Consider the following 18,003-nt stretch of genomic DNA (forward strand, 5'->3'; position numbering starts at 1 on the left):
ATGAGCAATCCTTGCCATCCACCATTAATAGTTGTGTTGACTTCAAGTTCTCATAGTGCTAATGGGTTGCAGTTTTATAGTTTCTTACATTAAAAACAATTCTACATGAAGATGAATATTTAACAAGGAAAAGGGCAGCAAAGCTTAGTGTAGAAAATATGAACATGCACAAATCAACATATCCATGAGTGAAAACAACAGGGGAACATGTTAATTTACAATAGTTGGAATTACCAAAAGCTCAACAAAGTGATTATGTACCTGAATATTCACATTATGCTCTTTGTGTTCATCTTGATTCTTACTATTTTATAAATAAAATTAAATTTAGCTATATTTATAGCATGTACTTCCTTATCTTATTAATATTAACTGGTGGTGTGGAAGCCAATAAAATGAGGGTTCATTAAAGTATACAAGCTCAGTATGTTTTACAAATCAGATTAGCCTATGTTTTTTCCTTACAACCATTTTCAATGGTTTTCATATTGGTATATTAATTAATTGTACGTTTGTAACATGCTTTTATAGATTCTTTGACTTCCCCCCCAAAAAATTTACCCTATTTGCCTTTCTGATTAAAAATTGGAGTGTGTATGTGTTGTGGGATAATCAAGTCTGGGTCTAGGAGAATATGTGACACATATCATTTATCATGTGTGTTCATGCAGTGCTCTGTGCTCCCCACAACACCATAAATGGCCTACCTGCAGAGAGTTCACATGACAGCTCACCCATAACGAGTGCCCTCTCATAGGACATAATGTGAGGAGAAACCTCCACTTTACAGAGCAGGTAACCAAGGGCTTAGAATGGTTATACATTTACATGGCTAGTTAAAGACTGTAATTGGAAGCCAGGCAACTGAACCACAGAGCCCTCCTTGCAACCACCATGCATCTCATTTGCATGAAACAGCCACTAAAGAAGCAAAGGAGATGGCACCTGCTTAACTGTTTTATCATTAGAAATATTCCCCATCTTATATACAGCAGAACTCGTGGAAATTGGCATGTAGATCAAGCTTGTACAAGTGAAAAACAATTTTAAATTATGGGTGTATGAGCTTGACTTAATTTCTGAATCGGTAGCATTATTGGGTTTTATTTTGGTTGTATATGGAATAGAAAGGAGAGGAAGGAGAATTGAGCTTCAGATGAAGGCTCTTGGTGTGGGAGAAATCTGTAAGGATCAGTCAATGAAGAGATTCATGACTCATCTTCATATGAGAGTGTGGAGGTGTGCAAGAAGCTAGGAGTGGAGGCATGAGGGGAGAGAAGCCACGGTGCAGAGCAATTGCTTAGTGAAATCTGGAAAAAACATTATGTGTATTGGATAAAGTTCAAGAAATTGGCCATCCCTGATAGTGTCATTAATCCCAGGCCATTACAATGGTTCTCAACCTGGAGTGCCCATTAAAATCCCCTGGAGAGCTTTGTATACCTATTAACACCTGAATTCCTACCCCACGAATTACTTGATTTGATCTCAATCTGTCTAATATGGTAGCCACAAATTATCCGTGGCTAAATAGCCACATCCCAAATCTCATTAACCACCATATAGGGCAGTAGCAGGTAATAAAAATTTCCATTAAATATAGAAAGGTCTACTGTATCTCACTGTTCTAGAGGATGAGGCGAGGGGACATAGGCATGAATATTTGTGATAACCACACCAAGTAATTCTAAGGTACAATGAGGTTAGAGAACCATTGATTCTTATACACTTGGTTCTAAAACGTAGCCATTTGTAGCTGAGCTAATTTTGCTTTTGAAAGTTCTTCCAAGAATATTATTAAACTAGTCTCTTTCTGCAGTCTAGAAATATAGCTGCATACATCTTCATTTAAAGCAGCTTGCTTGCTCATTTGCTTTACAAGTAAAGGTTTAGATAAGTTAACTACCAGTCTTTTGAATGAAAATGCATAAATTGCCTTTCCCCACTTCCAGTGAAGTGTTATAACAATTCATACTGATTTTGAATTGCTTACTAAAAGAGTTTAATGAGATAAATTATCTTAAACTGAAACTAAGAGGCTCATTGTGCATAGCTCAAATTTTAAGCAGAGATTACAGGTTATTGAAGTCCATATATTTAGTGACAGTCAAAATTAATTTATTAATATAATAAGTTTATTAGGTGTCATGTAATTTTTAGGGACTTGTTTTCTTTCTTTTAGAAAAGAAATTCATTGAGAGACTTTTTGCCAAGTGTTAAGTGCAATCGATGAAACAAAGTGTCTTAAAATGTATCATTGAAAAAGTGGAAAAGAATTCACTTTGGAATTTTTGTTTTTGCCTATTTTGTTTTGCCTAATAGTTTTCAATATAGAGTTTTCTGCCTCCTAAATATGATATTCATCTATCCTTAAGACTTGTTTTATTTCCTGCTGATTTGTAAGTATCTGATTTAGGATTGGGTTCTCTAATTTAGAGTAACATTACTTTGGCCACTCTGTATCTTTTAGATAATCTTGTTCTGAAATCCATTCCTTATTTAGTGAGTAATGAATCTACCCATATCAAAATAAATGACCTGACTTGGGGAAAGTTCACATGACATCTTACCCATAAGGAGTGCCCTCTCATTAAGCATGCTTGTTAGGAGAAACCTGCAGCATCCAACCTAATAATGACATTCCTCACCATGGGGGTTGGAAAAGCATCTGCAAAAGAAATGCTATTCTCTGCAGTTTATTAGACTAGTGATGTCATATCCGGGTTCCTCTATGAAAGCCAAGAGGAAATAACATTTTCTAGTTCTACCCTCCTAAATACATAAAATGAAATGTGAAGTTCTCTCTCTCTACATCTAAGGGTATTTTTCCAAGTATAATATTGGGCCTAATTTTCTGGGGATATAGATTTGTTGGAAAAATTGGGGGGCTGTCCTGAAGAAAGCATCCCTAGATCTGCTTATTTGATTATTCCCTAGAGTTACCTGTGGTCAGTTGATGCCTCTCCTGGAGCTTCTTCCCTTTACCACTCATGATGTAGACCTACATGTTTGTGTCCTTCCATTATTCCATTTATATCTGTTCTACCTCACTCTTCCTCATTCATCTTTCCTAAAACACTGTTTTTGTGGCATTGCACCCTGTCCAAAAACTTACTTGTAAAGGATCTGATATTCAAGAGATTTTGTGAAATGCCCACCCCTTTCTCCTTAAAACATTAGCCCTTCAACCTTACTCTTGGGAGACCATTGCCCCATAAGCTGGTTTTCCATTCTTTGTTTCCTCCTGCTTCATGCTTCTTTTTGTGTGTACTTCTGTGTCTTGATTCCATAAGAACTTTAAGCACTGAGCTGCCCTCCATAGATTTACCAGATATCTCCCAGTTGCAGAGAGGCCTTTTGATTTCTTTTGGGTACTCTATGTCATACTTCCTTTGCTCATGTATCTTCCAAGGGGCTGAATGAAGAAAAGGTCACTGACATGCTCTTTTGTAGTGCAGGGGTTAAACTCATTGCATTTGGGAACAGACTTCTGAGTTTGAATTTCAGCTTCTATTTAAACCCCATTTGTCTCAGTTTTCTTGCCCCAGTACATTCCTCCTAGAGTGTAGCAAGTGTTCACAGAGACACTAAATATTATTTGTCTTTATTGTGACTGACAGTCCACTTTTGTGTACTTAAACAGCTTTCCAGTTACCTAACACTTTGCTTTAATGTTAGATTTTTTTTTCTGAAGAACCTGAAAGTTACTATCCCTGCACATAGGTTATAAGAATGGCAAGAGGATGCTAGAAATTATGCCAATATCAGAGTGCTTAGAATGGGAAGAGCTCAGATAGCTAAGGTTAAGGAAGCAAATGGCAAAAATGAGAGAAGGCAGATCCTCTTATTATTGGGCTTCTCAGTTAACCTCTGAAAGTTCTGAACAATTGAAAGGCAGAGTCTGATAATTAAACTAAAAGGCTCCATATTTTCTCTGAGCTCTTTAAAGTAGCAAATGAACTCAATTTTTCTTCACAATTTGCAGTCTTGAAATGGTTAAGACCTTAAGTAGCAACTCTATGCTACCTATTAAAAGAGGTTGATCAGACTAAAGGAAGGTTTATCAGTAATGACTGTGACCTAAATGAAATTTCACTGTACCATTTTATGAGATTCAGTCCTAGTTCTGAAAGATAAAAGCATTACCTATTTCTAAACATTAACTATATACATTTTAAAACTTGAAAGATGTCAACAAAATAAAAATAAAAATATTTGTCTCCTTTTTCATTAATGACTTTCTACATGCCTTGTAAAGTGATATATAAATAATAATTCTTATTTTACCTTCCATTTGATCAGCTCCTCTCTTTGCATGTGAAAATGTGGAATGAGAAGGTATGAGCCACCTGTAGTTCCATGGGGAGAAGTTCAAGGGCCCAGAGGTTGGGCTCCAAATTCAGTATGTTTATATTGTTATGTGTGCATACATAGGAAGGAAGGCAAGGTTAGCAACTTTATTAGATACATCTCCAAATCTCACAGAACAAGTTTATTTTTCATTAATATTGTCAGAGTATCACAATTGGTGGGACAGCTATGCTAGAAGTAAAGATCCAAGGACCCAGGCTGCTTCTTCCTGTAGCTCTACTGTCTTCAATACAAGAAGGTTTGATTTGGTTACCTAGGGCTATGCAAAAAAACACTCCAAGCCTTAGTGGCTTAAAACAAACACCATCAGTTCTGCAATCTGGTCTGAGTTCAGCTAGGTAGTTAGGCTGGCCTTAACAGTGCTTACTCCATCTTTTCCTGTTTATGCTTTCTGTTTCTGGGCTTCCATCACTTCCTCCATAACATGGAATGGGTGAAGGGAGTGAATGAATGACATACACATTGCTTAGCACCTAATTCATGCTGAGAAAACTTCCATTATTATTATTATTATTATTATTATTATTATTATTACTACTACTACTACTACTACTACTACTATTCACTATTATGTAGTGGCTCTGTATTCTTTTTTAAGTCAACACACATGGCAGTGGATTCCATGCTAAGGAATTTGGAATTTGTTCTGAAGCTAAGGAGGGGAGGCATCAAAGGGTCTTAAGTCAAAGAGTGCTATAATCAGAAATGTATTTACTCAAGATGTTCAACAGAGTGGTTCTAAAATATTTTTTCCTGGAATGTGTAAAATATCACCAATAGCATAAACAGAAATAATGTAGAATAAGAACCTAGAATAAGGTAGAGTTATATACCTTATTTCTATAGTGGTATAGAAATTGTTCCTTGATATACTTGACCATGAAGAGTTAAAAGGTTGAAAAAAATGACAGTGTGGGGGCTGGGGTTGTGGCTCAGTGGTAGAGCACTGGCCTAGCATGCTTGAGGCACTGGGTTTGATCCTCAGCACCACATAAAGGTAAGGTGAAGATATTGTGTCCACTTAAACCTAAAAAATAAATATTTAAAAAAATGACAGTGTGTACTCAGAACTTTTTCTGGTTAGAAAACTCTTCCACAGATTGAAACTTGTAATTGCTTCCTGATAGTTATTTCTGAGGCTTTTTGGATGATATTGTGTTCTCTTATTGGTTCTACTTAAAGTATTGATCTTTAAATTTTAAAGAGGACTCCTTATCTTCACCCTTTGTTTTTCTGGCTTAAATGCACTTTTCAAAGGAATTCTGAATATACAACTTCTTCAATATTTCCACATTTCCTCTCGAAATCTGACTAGGTTCCACATTTAAAACAGACTAGGAATTTCACAAGACATTATCTCTTGAGATTAAGATTGTTCACTTAAATAAATAGTTGCCTTCTTCAGAAACATTCATTGACCTGACAAGGTATGTCTCTATCCAATAATTAATTTAATAGACCACTGAAGACTTAGGCAATTTTCTTATTTAATTGTTGTCTCTTCCTCATTGGGCACATATAACATATAACATATAACTCCAGTATATTTCTTCAAAATACCCCTACTACCTGTGGAATATGACTTTGTCTTCCAGTTCATTTGCAAGCTCAGTACTGGTTGAGTTCACATCTGCTTTACTTAAGAGCTGTAAATCTTTGGACAAGTTACCTAACTTCACTGAGCTTATGTTTTTTCATATATACTCTGGGGATAATAATACAACTTACTTCTTTTGTCACAGTTTTTTGATAGTCAAATGAGTTGGTACCCATAAAATGCTTATAGCAATGCTTAACAGTAATGTATCATAATTACATGTATTCTCTTCATAAACTAAAAGATCATTTGTCTAACAAAAAAATCAATTCCATATTTATAAGTTTCATGTGAATTAGTATATTAAATAACTTTAAATGAGGGTCTAACTTCAGTTGATGAGTATCCTGCTTTACATAAGCCATATTAACTATCTGCTAGACTTATGAGTATTCCAACATCTGAGTTTGAGGGTGATAGAGGTGGAAGTATATGCAGTAACAGACAGATAGCTTTTACTCTGGATTTCTCTTTAAGTGTAATCATTATAGTGAATAAAGAAAACCATCTGACACCTTTTATTGTTTTCCAAATAAATACCAGCAGCAACAGAGACTATCTCTATGTAGCTTACATGATTAACCTCACAGACTCCTAGTAAAACCATACTGAGTCCCTTAATTTTAATCAGGAATATCTTCCATGAAATCATTTTTCAGTTTGTCAATTATAATCTCAGCGATTCTTTTCTTGGAATTCACTTGAGACCCATGAGAACTCTAACTTCATGTCAACTGGGAAACAAAGATGTGTTTTGGAATTATATTTGGTTTGGTGCCATATGGAGTACACAAAGATCAAGGTACTTAGAGTGATCAGGATATGTTTCTAATCTTCCCTTTTCCTTCTGTTCTTTATGGATCCCACCCCTGAACCTCCAATCCCACCTGCACTCTCTTAAGCATGGTCACGTGGGTACATTCACTCTGACCTCCACACCCTCTGTTCAGGAAATGAACAACTTCTCAAGGACTATTGTTCCACAAAGAGCATAAAATGCAGAGCATATGTTATGCTTCTGTGTAAAAAAGAACACAACTTTTTTTTTAGTTGTTTGTGGAAGAAACAGTTTGAAAATATAATTTAAGATTTGAGAATTTTTCCTAAATGAAGAAAATATCCTATGTACTTTATCATGCTCTTGGGGTTTTACCAGAGGCTTCCAACATTCTTTGGTTGACTCCTAATAAGGACAGTTTGCACAGTTATGATCCAATTACTGTTTGTAGATCCCTGAGGAAAAGGAGATTTTTTTTTGAGAAATCCTTTCGTAACTCCAGTATATTTCTTCAAAATACGCTTATTAAAATAAGAAGCAGGAAATCCAGTTTCAATTTCTCTTCATTCTTTTTGTTCCTACTCCCTCTTCCTCTCCAGCATACACATACTCTCCCCTCTCCCCCGTCCCTCCCCCACCCCCTCTCTCTTTCCAGTACACACTCACTCAGTGACACAGCCTGCCTCCATTCTGAAGGGACAGGAATTTCTCAATGGTCTGATGAAGATTGCATGATTTTGGTCCCAAGATTCATGGTAGCGGATGTCTCTGGCTACAAAAGGTATCGTGGGAGTCACAGCTGTGCCAGCTGGGCCATTTCTCTGACACTCAACACAATCTTCCATTTCGGGATGCATTTTTCACCAAACAGAATTTTTTTAAATAGACTCAAGTTCCTACTCCAGGCTTAGTTCAGTTAGATTATAGAGGACCGCAAAGATGCAGCAAATATAATTCATGGGTAAGCAATATAAATATACTTCTTCTTCCTTTTCTGAAGATGATTGTGATAAAATTTTGTGATTCTGTCACATCTAATGATTTTGAAAGAAAACTGGATCTATCAGTGTCTGAGATGCATGACAGCTAAAAACTATCTGTGCCAATAGAGATTTATGAGCATCTTGTTTTCAGATTGATTGATGATGCTGAAGCAGCTTGAAATGAGCAGACTAGAGCAGGAAGGAGTGCATGGTGATTAAACAGAGCAGCATAATTGGGCTGATTTCTGTGAAAGATTCAGGCACAAACTGTTTTCGTTCTGACAGGGTAAAGTGGCTTATCTTCCTCTTTCAATATCTTGACCGTGATGCAACATTTTAGTTGATGTGGCTGTGATAGATATAGGCTTTGGAGAACAACTCCAATATTAGATAAGGCTAATAATAAATCTAATATGCTTTCTTTTGCAAAAGGGAAAACCTTAAGCTTCTGGATTTTTAAACACTGTCTGGCTTAACTTAGCCTAAAGAGTCTTTTAATGGAAAGTCTTGGTGGTGGAAAGAGGTGGAACTTGACCCTTTCGTTCAGCTCCTACCTTGCTACTATAGGAGTTGCTTCATTTAAAGCAGTTGCTTTGCTCACTTATAAAGTTAGGGATTTGGATTGTTTTATCATGAGAAGTGATAAAATACATATATTGTAGTGGTTGTGAGTCTAAGTTCTAGAGCCTGAAGCCTGGCTTCAGATCTCAATTCTGCCAATGTGTGATCTTGGCTCTGTGACTCAGTTTCTTTATTTGAAATTTGGGGATGATGATGGTGACACAATCCTTAGAGTTATTGTAAGGATTAAATGGGACAATAGCTTAGAAAGGTAACTAGCAGAAAGTGGACTATCTATAAATGTAAGCAGAATAACTTCAAGTTCTAATCCATCTCTGGAGGTCTGCTGTTCTAATTTCAGCAAACTAAATTTAATTATAGAAAGACAACCAAAACTATCAAGTGTCATTGACATGTTTCTAATTCAGAAAAGTATTTCCATTTTCCACAGACCTTGGATATACACAGGCTCTTTTACCTTCTTCCATCCAAGATTTGAGTAAAGATTAAAACTAAAAATTAAACCCATGATTGAAAAGTCCACAATTCAACTGCAGAGACACAGAAATGAAATTGGCCTTTTGTTCTGATATTTTTAGCCATAGGAACTAGGCAATATCTATTGCAGCTACTCTACTCTGCCACTGTATTATGAAAACTGAAATAGACAATACTTGAATTAATGGTATGGCTGTGCTCCAATAAAATTTGATTTATAAAAGCAATCAGTGGGCAAGTTTGGGCCCATAGGCAATGGTTTGCTGATTCCTGGCCAGCCTGCTTGTTTCTGCAAAATCCTTATCATTTCCAATTCATATATGAGAAAAAGTGAGGCATGGATACTGTAAGTAGCTTGTTAGAAAGTCACATGGCTAGAAAGTGGCAGAACTGAGATCCAAATCCAGGCAGCCCTTGCTTTTACCCACTACCCCATGGTACCCTATGCTAACCAGTCTCTCTGCCTGTGAGGCATGGCTGCTGAAATCTCCCTGGCTCATTCCCTTACCTCCTTAAGCATTAGCTCAAATATTGTCTTCTCAGTAAGGTTTCCCTGGCAGCCCTCCAAGCACCCCCTCTCTACTCCCCTACAGTACCTTCTTCTCTGTCTTGTATTTGCCTTGTGACTTCCTGTGTGATTTTCCTCCACTATCCTGGAAGCTCCATGAAGGAGAGGCTATTTAGTTGTTTTGTTTTGTTTTTTCACTAATGAATCTTGAGGACCTAGAAAAGTACCTGAATGAGAGAGATGGAGGTTTTCATCATGCTACTCTGATATATTTGGACATTCATTTAGTAATAAATAGCTAATATGCCAAGGCCAAAGGTAAACATGGGATGCTACCACTACCAGCTGTCGAGAATTTTCTAAAATTCATGCTTAAAATTCTTACTTATAGAAAAACAAATCAATATTGATGAATAAAACATTAAACTGTTTACAATGTGTTAGAAGTGCTAAGTCTCCCTAAAAATGAGACTCTTTTCAAGGAGTGGCCAAAAAATCAAAAGAAGAATTAGCAGATGTTATTTGTTGAGTTCATAAAGGAATAGTATCTTTTATGAGTCCAATCAGGGGTATGACAGCCACACAAATACCCTCAGCTTTCCCTGGAAGTTCATGAAGAAGGGAGTTCCATGTCATTGATAAGTATTTATTTGGGAGTTATAAAGAATGAGGCAGCGCTTTGCAGAAGTGTTGGTTGTGGGCTTGGTATTTAAATTTGTGATTATCTGCAAGCCTCCGCATTGCTAATTATTAATAATGACAGTTGGCCACATAGGAAACAATTGAAAGGAATTTAGTACCTGGCATGGTTGATCTAAATGGCATGTCATTTTCCAAGCCTAACCTATCCTCTTATCTTTTCTTCAGCTTCTCACACTTATGGAACCAAAGTCCAGCTGGTATCTAAAAAAACTGTCTTACACATAGTGAAACCATTTACTCAACGACTTCAGCACACATTTTCAAGAATGTTTGGTGTCACGAAAACTGCCAGGTTTAAAATGGAGATGCAAATTTAAAGTGACAATGATTAATATTAACTTATAACATAAATTATCACTTATTCACAGCTTGTCACCAGCTAATAAGCCCTCTACAAGAAATTCATTTGCATTTCTTGTATAATTCCTACACACCTGAGAATTTAATCCTGAAAATTGAGTCTTGCCCTTTGCTCATCTATTGACATTCAGATATTCTGAATCTTGCCAAAGAGCTCATGTCTAATTGAACCCACATTTTCTTCACCACCAGAGTAGCAGGGCTCAATCAATGTGCAAAAATTAATAATCATCTGGGGATCTGGTTCATGTTGGAGGTGCTAAGTCCCAATTCCTTGTGACTCTAATTCCATAAATTTGCCTTAGAGCCCAAGAACCAACATGTTTAACAACCATCATCTGTCCAAGGTGATTCTGGCATGGCTGGCCTGCAGACTGCATTTTGAGCAGCATCATCCCTTGCTGGCTCCCTTGGTCTATGTTGATAATTGGATGAGAATAAAGAGATGCTGCAACTAGAGACCAGCTTCAAGGACATATGAAAACAATGTGGTGTAGACCAAAACCAAAATTATTTCAATCAATTTTATTTCATGAGAAAGTCAACTCTATTTGTGAAGATGCAGATTAGTTCAAAAGAATGACCTTTCTGAATAAAATATAGATATTAGGTTGTTGTAATTTAGGTTTCTAGTTTGCTTCTTTTATCTAAAGGTGGAGACATAGACTTCTGGTGGGAAGGAAATCTCCTCAGTTAATACTGTGAGTTAGTTGTTCTCCAGCTAAACAAGATTCTATTGTATTGAAACTCTTTGTTTGCTTCTTGTAAATTGGTTTGTGGAGTTTGTGCTTCTTAAAGTTAGTTAAAAATAAGTTGTGTGATGCTTTTTATGTATATAGTATACAGAATAATGAATATGAATATATAGTTTACGCTTTTGAGCATGAACAAACTGTATTAATGATTGTTAACATTTTATGACTCCATCGTTTTAAGGTGATTATCTGTAATTTGAGCCTAACAGCAGACCAATTTATTCTAAATCAATGTTTCAATTATTGATATTTTGGGCCAAATGATTCTTTATTGTGGGGTTTATCCTGTGCATTCTAGGATGATTTTTCAGAATCCCTGGTTTCTATGCTCTAGGTGCCAGTAGCATGAACACACCTTCCCTTCCAGTTGTGATTAAAAAAAAAAATATCTCCAGACATTGCCAAATGGCTCCTTGGGGACAATGTTACCATCCAAAGAACTACTGTGCTATATCATTTTTATCACACATTCTAACCTTTATTAATGCTGTTATGTAATAGCCCAGAATAAAAAGATTTTTTAAATATTTTTTAGTTATAGATGGACATGATACCTTTATTTTGTTTATTTATTTTTATGTGGTGCTGAGGATCAAATCCAGTGCCTCATACATGCGAGGCAAGTGCTCTACCACTGAGCCACAACCCCAGCCCCAAAAGGATTTTTTTTTGTAACTGTCAGAGTCCTTAGTCTGTTCAGAAGCATTGGACCAATGTCAATTTCATCTACATTTAAAAAAAAATTGAACCAAATTTGAAATTATCCATTTTTAATTCTTTTTTGCATTTTTATTTGTTTTTTTAGGTATGCATGACATTAGAGTATATTTTGACATATTATACATACATGGAGTATGACTTATTTAATTAGGATCCCATTCTTAAAATAATGTCCTATGATGAGCACTCAGAAGACTGGATGCAGAAAGCCTTAATGAGTGAACCATTTATGAGATAAACAGTCATCAAAGGAAAACGCTGGTCTAGACTGCACATTTGAGAACTGAGAAAGAGCCAGAAACATTCTAGGCTTTGCTGGTGGGCTTTGGTACTCTTCCTGAGTGTTTGTCACTTTGTGGCAACATTTACCTTTGTGTTCATGTCTCTTATGAGGTCTGATGGGTGGACCTGGGTGTCAGGGCTTAGCTCTTCCCCAGATCATCTTATAGCATTTATTTTCTGCCTTTGTAAACTAGCAATTTAGGACTCATCAAAATATCAGTTCATATTTGAATCATCATCATACATAACCCAATGTCTTTTCTTATCAATGCACCTTTAATTTGTTCTCCCCTTCAATACCTGAATAATTTTGTTTCCAATCATCTTTTCTCATTTTCAAATATGACCATGTCACTCTCAGTGTTGCTAGGTGACTAGAAAGCACCTATGGAAGAGAACAAAATCTGCTTTGTATTGCTTACGAGAAGGTTCTACAGCATCTGGCCCTGACTTCTGCTTGGTTTCACCCCCTGCTCTATCCATCCTTCCAGGCTTGTGATTCTTGAATAAGCCTGTTCCCTCAAACTTGTTTGCTTTTGCACTAATGGTTTTCACCAATGTACAATTTCTACTGGACAAATATTTATTTCCCTTACTTGACTTTCAAGTCTCCATGAAATACTAAATTCTCTACAAAGCTTTTCTTGGCTTCCAGACATATGGAAAAGTCTTGTCTCTTAGGCACCCATTGCATTTGGTACTTAATTCTAATATCACCATTTGTGTATTTTTATAGACTGCTTGTATTCTTCCTACCTGAAGGTTCAAGACAAGGATTATGTTGTCATTTTAATAGTTCCAAGCCTACTATAGTGCTTAGAATGTAATAGATGTTCATTAAATATTGATTGAATTAATTCAACAAGAGGGTATAGTAAATAAGAACAAAATGTTTCTTCTAGGAATTGATTTATTTCAGTCATAAGTTATACTTCAGAAATTGGAAAAATACAGCTCACCAGCCAAATCCAGTCTACCTTCTGTTTTTATAAATAAAGTTTTATTGAACTATGCCACACAAATTCATTTATAAATTATCTATGGCTGCTTTTGTGCCTTAAAGGAAACATTAAATAGTTTTAACAGAGACCCATGTCCTACAAAGTGTGAAATGTTTACTATCTGGCCCTTGACAGAAAAAGAATGCCAATATCTGCTATAAATGATTAAGCCCATTGTAGGTCACATGTTTAAATGCTTTTAAAGAACAGGTATGTAATTGTATTTTGACATTTCAAATAGAAATCAGCTCCTCTAGGTACTTAAACTTCATTTGTAAAAGTCACAAATGCATCTGGAACTTCTTATTTTTTTGGAGGGGAAAAAAGCAATTCTCTGATAATGTGCCTTGTGGTATACTAAGCTTAGAGGGTAGAACTGAGAGTCATACCTAAGATCCCAGGCCCCAACTCCTGACTGTTTAAACTTGTACTTAGTCTAGTTATACCAAAAAAAGAAAAAAAATCCAAAACACACTGGCCATGGAACACTCCCCTTCAGTTCACTAAGTGCGACCACAGCCTACCCACTTTACCTAGATTTGCTTATTCACTCATCTCCCTGCACCCTTTCACAAAGCATCTTCCCTGAGTTCCTCCTAGGCACCTCTTAATATTCTTCCTATCAAGACTAACAAACCAAGAGCCCTCACTTCTTTAGCCCGTGTTCAAATATTGTCCAGTCTTTCTATCTAAAACCATAAATCCTTTTCTGCTACTTCCTTTTCCTTGATTTGATTTTTTCCTCCCTAGCAATTCCTAGCATATTTAATGCACTACAACTTTTACTTACTTTGTTCATTTTCTGCCTCCATTAAATTATAATGTCTCCATTTATTAAATGAAGAATGAAATCCAAGCTAAAGAGGAAAAATAATGAATAATTAGCATAGTGTCATTCACTCTTTGGAATTAACACTTGAGGGAGAAAGTTGCCACCAGTATGGAACAAAAGTATCTTAAGGGTTTCTAGGTCAGTCTTTCAGTCTCCCTTCTTTTAGATGAGTGACTTCTTCAAGATGGTTAAGTCTTAGAGTATTATGTAAATGCTCTGCTCATTGCAATGGGTCCTTGACAGTGGCTTTATGAGCCAGCAACTCTCTGTCTCCCTAGAAATTTTCTTGATTGTTGAGGAATAGCTATCTTTTCAAATCTGTTGCACTGGCTGGCATCTGTGATTTTCAGGAAGTCCTCTTCAGTAAGGCACACAAGTTTCAGAAGATTGTGAAATATTCTTTCATTGGCCATCAATTTCTCACTGTTGTCATTGCGATGAAGCCCAAAACTCTCAATGGACAACAGAGGCAAGGATGCATGCATACAAATGCACCCTTGTAACTGTGGGAATCTTTACTGTGACTCTTTGATGAAATATTTCAATATCAAATGTTTTTTGAATATACATAGTTATTTGTTATATCTCTGTACTTCTTGTGATTGAAATAGCTCATGAAAGTGCTGTAACTAGAAACTCAGTGGTTACAATTTTTCTATAGAGTTTAATGCCATATATTCTTAACCTTGAGTCCTCATAATTTGGTGAAAATTATTTAATTGCTCCAGACACAGTTTCATCATCTATATTAATATTGTAGTAATATATAGCATATATAATTATAATAATAAAATATATTGTTAATATATACTATAGAAGCATAAGTATATGATATATTATATGCTAAAAGAACAGTCAGCCCTCCGTATCCTTGGGTCCCACATCCTCAAATTCAACCAACTATGGTTCAAAATTTTTCTAAAACAAAAAAAGTGATCTGAACATATATAGACTTTTTTCCTTGTCATTATTCTCTATGTTATATAGGATAACAACTATTTACAGTGTTTATATTGTATTAGACATTAAAATTAATCAAGAGATGGTGTATAGGATAAAGTAGGTAGGTTAGGTTATATGCAAATACTCTCATTTTAAATAAAGGACTTAAGAATCCTCATATCTGGGTATCCCCATGGGATACTGAAACCAATCCAGCATAGATACCAAGACAAAACTGAATAATCATATACTATATTATATTAGTATATGATATTATATTATTGAATATTATATAAGATAGGGTAAAAATGTCGACCACCTCATCATCTCATTGGATGTATTAACTAAAAAGCTCCTATACAATTGTTTGCACATGATAGAATCTCAAAATATATTGACCTCCCTCTTCCTAGTGTGCATGACAGCAGTTAGCAGCACAGTTTTTCCTGTTACTGAAATGTGAAAACTAAAAAGTTCCTATGTATTCCTCTAAAAAAGAGGAAGTAAGACCCTCTCACCATCTTTCCACATAGTTTCTTTGGCATGTGTCTGTGTCATCAGATGAGATCATGTGACCCAGCAGCTAATTTAGATTTTGATTTTTGCAACTCACTGAGAAAAGCCATGATAAACCAACAGAGGATCTGTTTGGGAAATGGAGAACCAATTGTGGAACACAAAGGTGGAGTTTTCTTGTTTTGATTACTGACAAGGAGAGAGGATGAGATTTGGGAGAAGTAGGTGAATGGTGTGACTCTCGATGTTTTTCCCTTGGCCTACAGGGTGATTTCACCTGGAACAGCATGTCAGGCCGCAGCGTTCGGCTGAGGTCAGTCCCCATCCAGAGTCTTTCGGAGCTGGAACGGGCTCGACTGCAGGAAGTGGCTTTTTATCAGTTGCAGCAGGACTGTGACCTGAGCTGTCAGATCACCATTCCCAAAGGTAAGGCCCTGTCTGCCTTTCTGCTGGGGAATGCTACGAGTCAAACATCTGCTCTGCCAAAGCTACAAGCTGCAAACTCCTCTCACACCTCACACTAACACAGGAAGGAAACTGCAGCTTCTTGGTCACTGGGTAGCATTCATGTCCATTTTGAAAGACATGTCCAAGTAGGACAATTTGCATGTCAGCTAACACATAGTTGAAAGGGAAGGTCAACGTTGGGCATTACAAAGCAAAGCCATGTATATCTCACCCATCTACATAGTTTCACAACAACCAGTGAAAAGCACTTCCAGGAAGCTCAGCTTAAAGGGTTGGAAGAAAAGTGGTGCCTGCCTCAACTTGATTTCAAAATAAATAGATGAAAAGAATGCCTTGACACTTGGTTAAACTTATTGTTTGATCTTACACAAACTCAGAATCAGAGATTTCATGGAAATGCACTCCTGTGTAGCCAGCCTAGCACCTGGTGTGCCTAGATTGGGCTGTACTATGATGACATTGGAGCCTGGGTACACTTGTTTGACTGTTGTTTTGACATTGGTCCTAATTCCCATAAAGATGAGGGATGGGCACTTGAATTCTTTTAAGCCAAAAAAGTCTGTCTCTGAATGTTTACTATCTACTATAAAAGCACTTTATAATTGGTATGAGTATGGAGTAGAAAACTGATTTGAGGCAGAAGGAACAAGTTTTATTTTATACCAATAGTGTAAATCTGCCTATAAAAACTTATATTGACCAATATTCATGATACATGAAAGCAGAAAGGGAATAACAAGCTTCTAAAAGCTAGAAACTACATGGATATTTATTCATCAACTAATCTATATTAAATGCATATATATATATATTACACACACATAGACACATATGTGTCTATGTGTATATATGTGTATACATACAGACATTCATAGATATGTGATTGACAACCAGGAAAGATTTTGCCCCCATCCCCAGGGAACATCTGCTATTGTCTGCCCATACATTTGGTTGTCACAGCTTGGGGGAAAGGCACTGCTGGCATCTAGTGGGTAGAGTCTAGGGGTGCTACTAAATTCCCTACAATCCACAGGACAGGCTCTTTCAATAAGAATTATCAGATCCCAAGTACCCAAGCACCAAGGTTGAGCAACTCTATGTTTCATATGCACATATGCTCACATTCCATCACCCACAGTGCTACCAGTGCTGTTTTCTTGGCTGTTGTGCCTAAAGAAAACAGTGCTGGCTTGGGAGTCTAAGGATCAGGTTTTGGGAACTTGTTTTCTCTCTCTCTCTCTCTCTCTCTCTCTCTCTCTCTCTCTCTCTCTCTCTCACACACACACACACACACACACACACATAAGCTTGAGAAGTATGTTAGTCAGATTTAAATATCTAACAACAAATTAGAGGAGTAATGATTCAGAGGCTTTAGTCCATGGCAGACAGTTTTCATTGCTGTGAGCCTGAGGTGAGCTGGAGCATTGTGGAAGAAAGGTATGGCAGAGGAACACTGATGTGCTCAGGGAAGCTGGGCACTGGAGTTGGGGAGGAGGAAGGGTCAGGGAAAACATATAGTCCCCAAGAGCACACCCCCAGTGCCCTAATTCCTCCAACCATGCTTACCTGCCTATAGTTTTCATCACATTCCAGTAGTCCATTCATATTTTTAATCCATCAAATGTATTAATCCACTAATGATGTCAGATTCTTCATGATACAATCATTTCCTAAAATCCCCACCTCTGGATATTGCTTTATTGTTTTCAACACCTGAGCTTCTGGGTACATTCTACATCCAATCTATAGCAAACAGTTTGCCTCAGGATTTTTGTGGTCAAAGGACCAAGCTAGGAAGAATACCATGAAAACACTGAGAACACAGAGCTTGTTATGGGATGGCAAGTCTTAGGGCCACATTTTTTCTTAAGGCTGGAATCTGAGATTCTGTTGAGGGTCGTGATGAAGTTCAGAAAATACAAGTGGAGGAAGCCTAGGGGGGCTGGCAAGATGCACATGTTACTGCGAGGTGCTTTGCTGCTTTTATCACATTCTGTTGCTCCCACAACCACAGCCAGATCCTGCAGAAAGGAAATTCCTACCCCTTTTATATCTTTCCACACTAATCTTACATAAAGGCCCTCAGTAGAGATAAGAAGAAAATCACTTGTGCAGTTGTGAAAACC

General features: G+C 36.8%; 1 protein-coding gene across 7 annotated transcripts in view; it reads left to right on the forward strand.

Moving 5' to 3' along the window:
- Positions 1-18,003, forward strand: part of Arhgap6 (Rho GTPase activating protein 6) — a 470,700-nt gene that overhangs the window by 365,573 nt on the left and 87,124 nt on the right. For 5 of the 7 annotated variants that reach the window (XR_009224891.1, XM_046424258.2, XM_046424260.2 and 2 more), the window contains exon 2: positions 15,673-15,832. Coding sequence is in view for 6 of the 7 variants with exons in the window: in XM_046424258.2 (XP_046280214.1) it covers positions 15,673-15,832 (160 nt within the window). In the remaining variant the exon portion in view is untranslated. The other 2 variants (XM_046424263.2, XM_046424262.2) reach the window with 2 other exon arrangements.

Source organism: Marmota monax, unplaced genomic scaffold, assembly GCF_021218885.2.
Source record: "Marmota monax isolate L192 unplaced genomic scaffold, Marmota_monax_Labrador192_F-V1.1 WCK01_AAM20220418_F8-fsc00089, whole genome shotgun sequence".
Lineage (NCBI taxonomy): Eukaryota > Metazoa > Chordata > Mammalia > Rodentia > Sciuridae > Marmota > Marmota monax.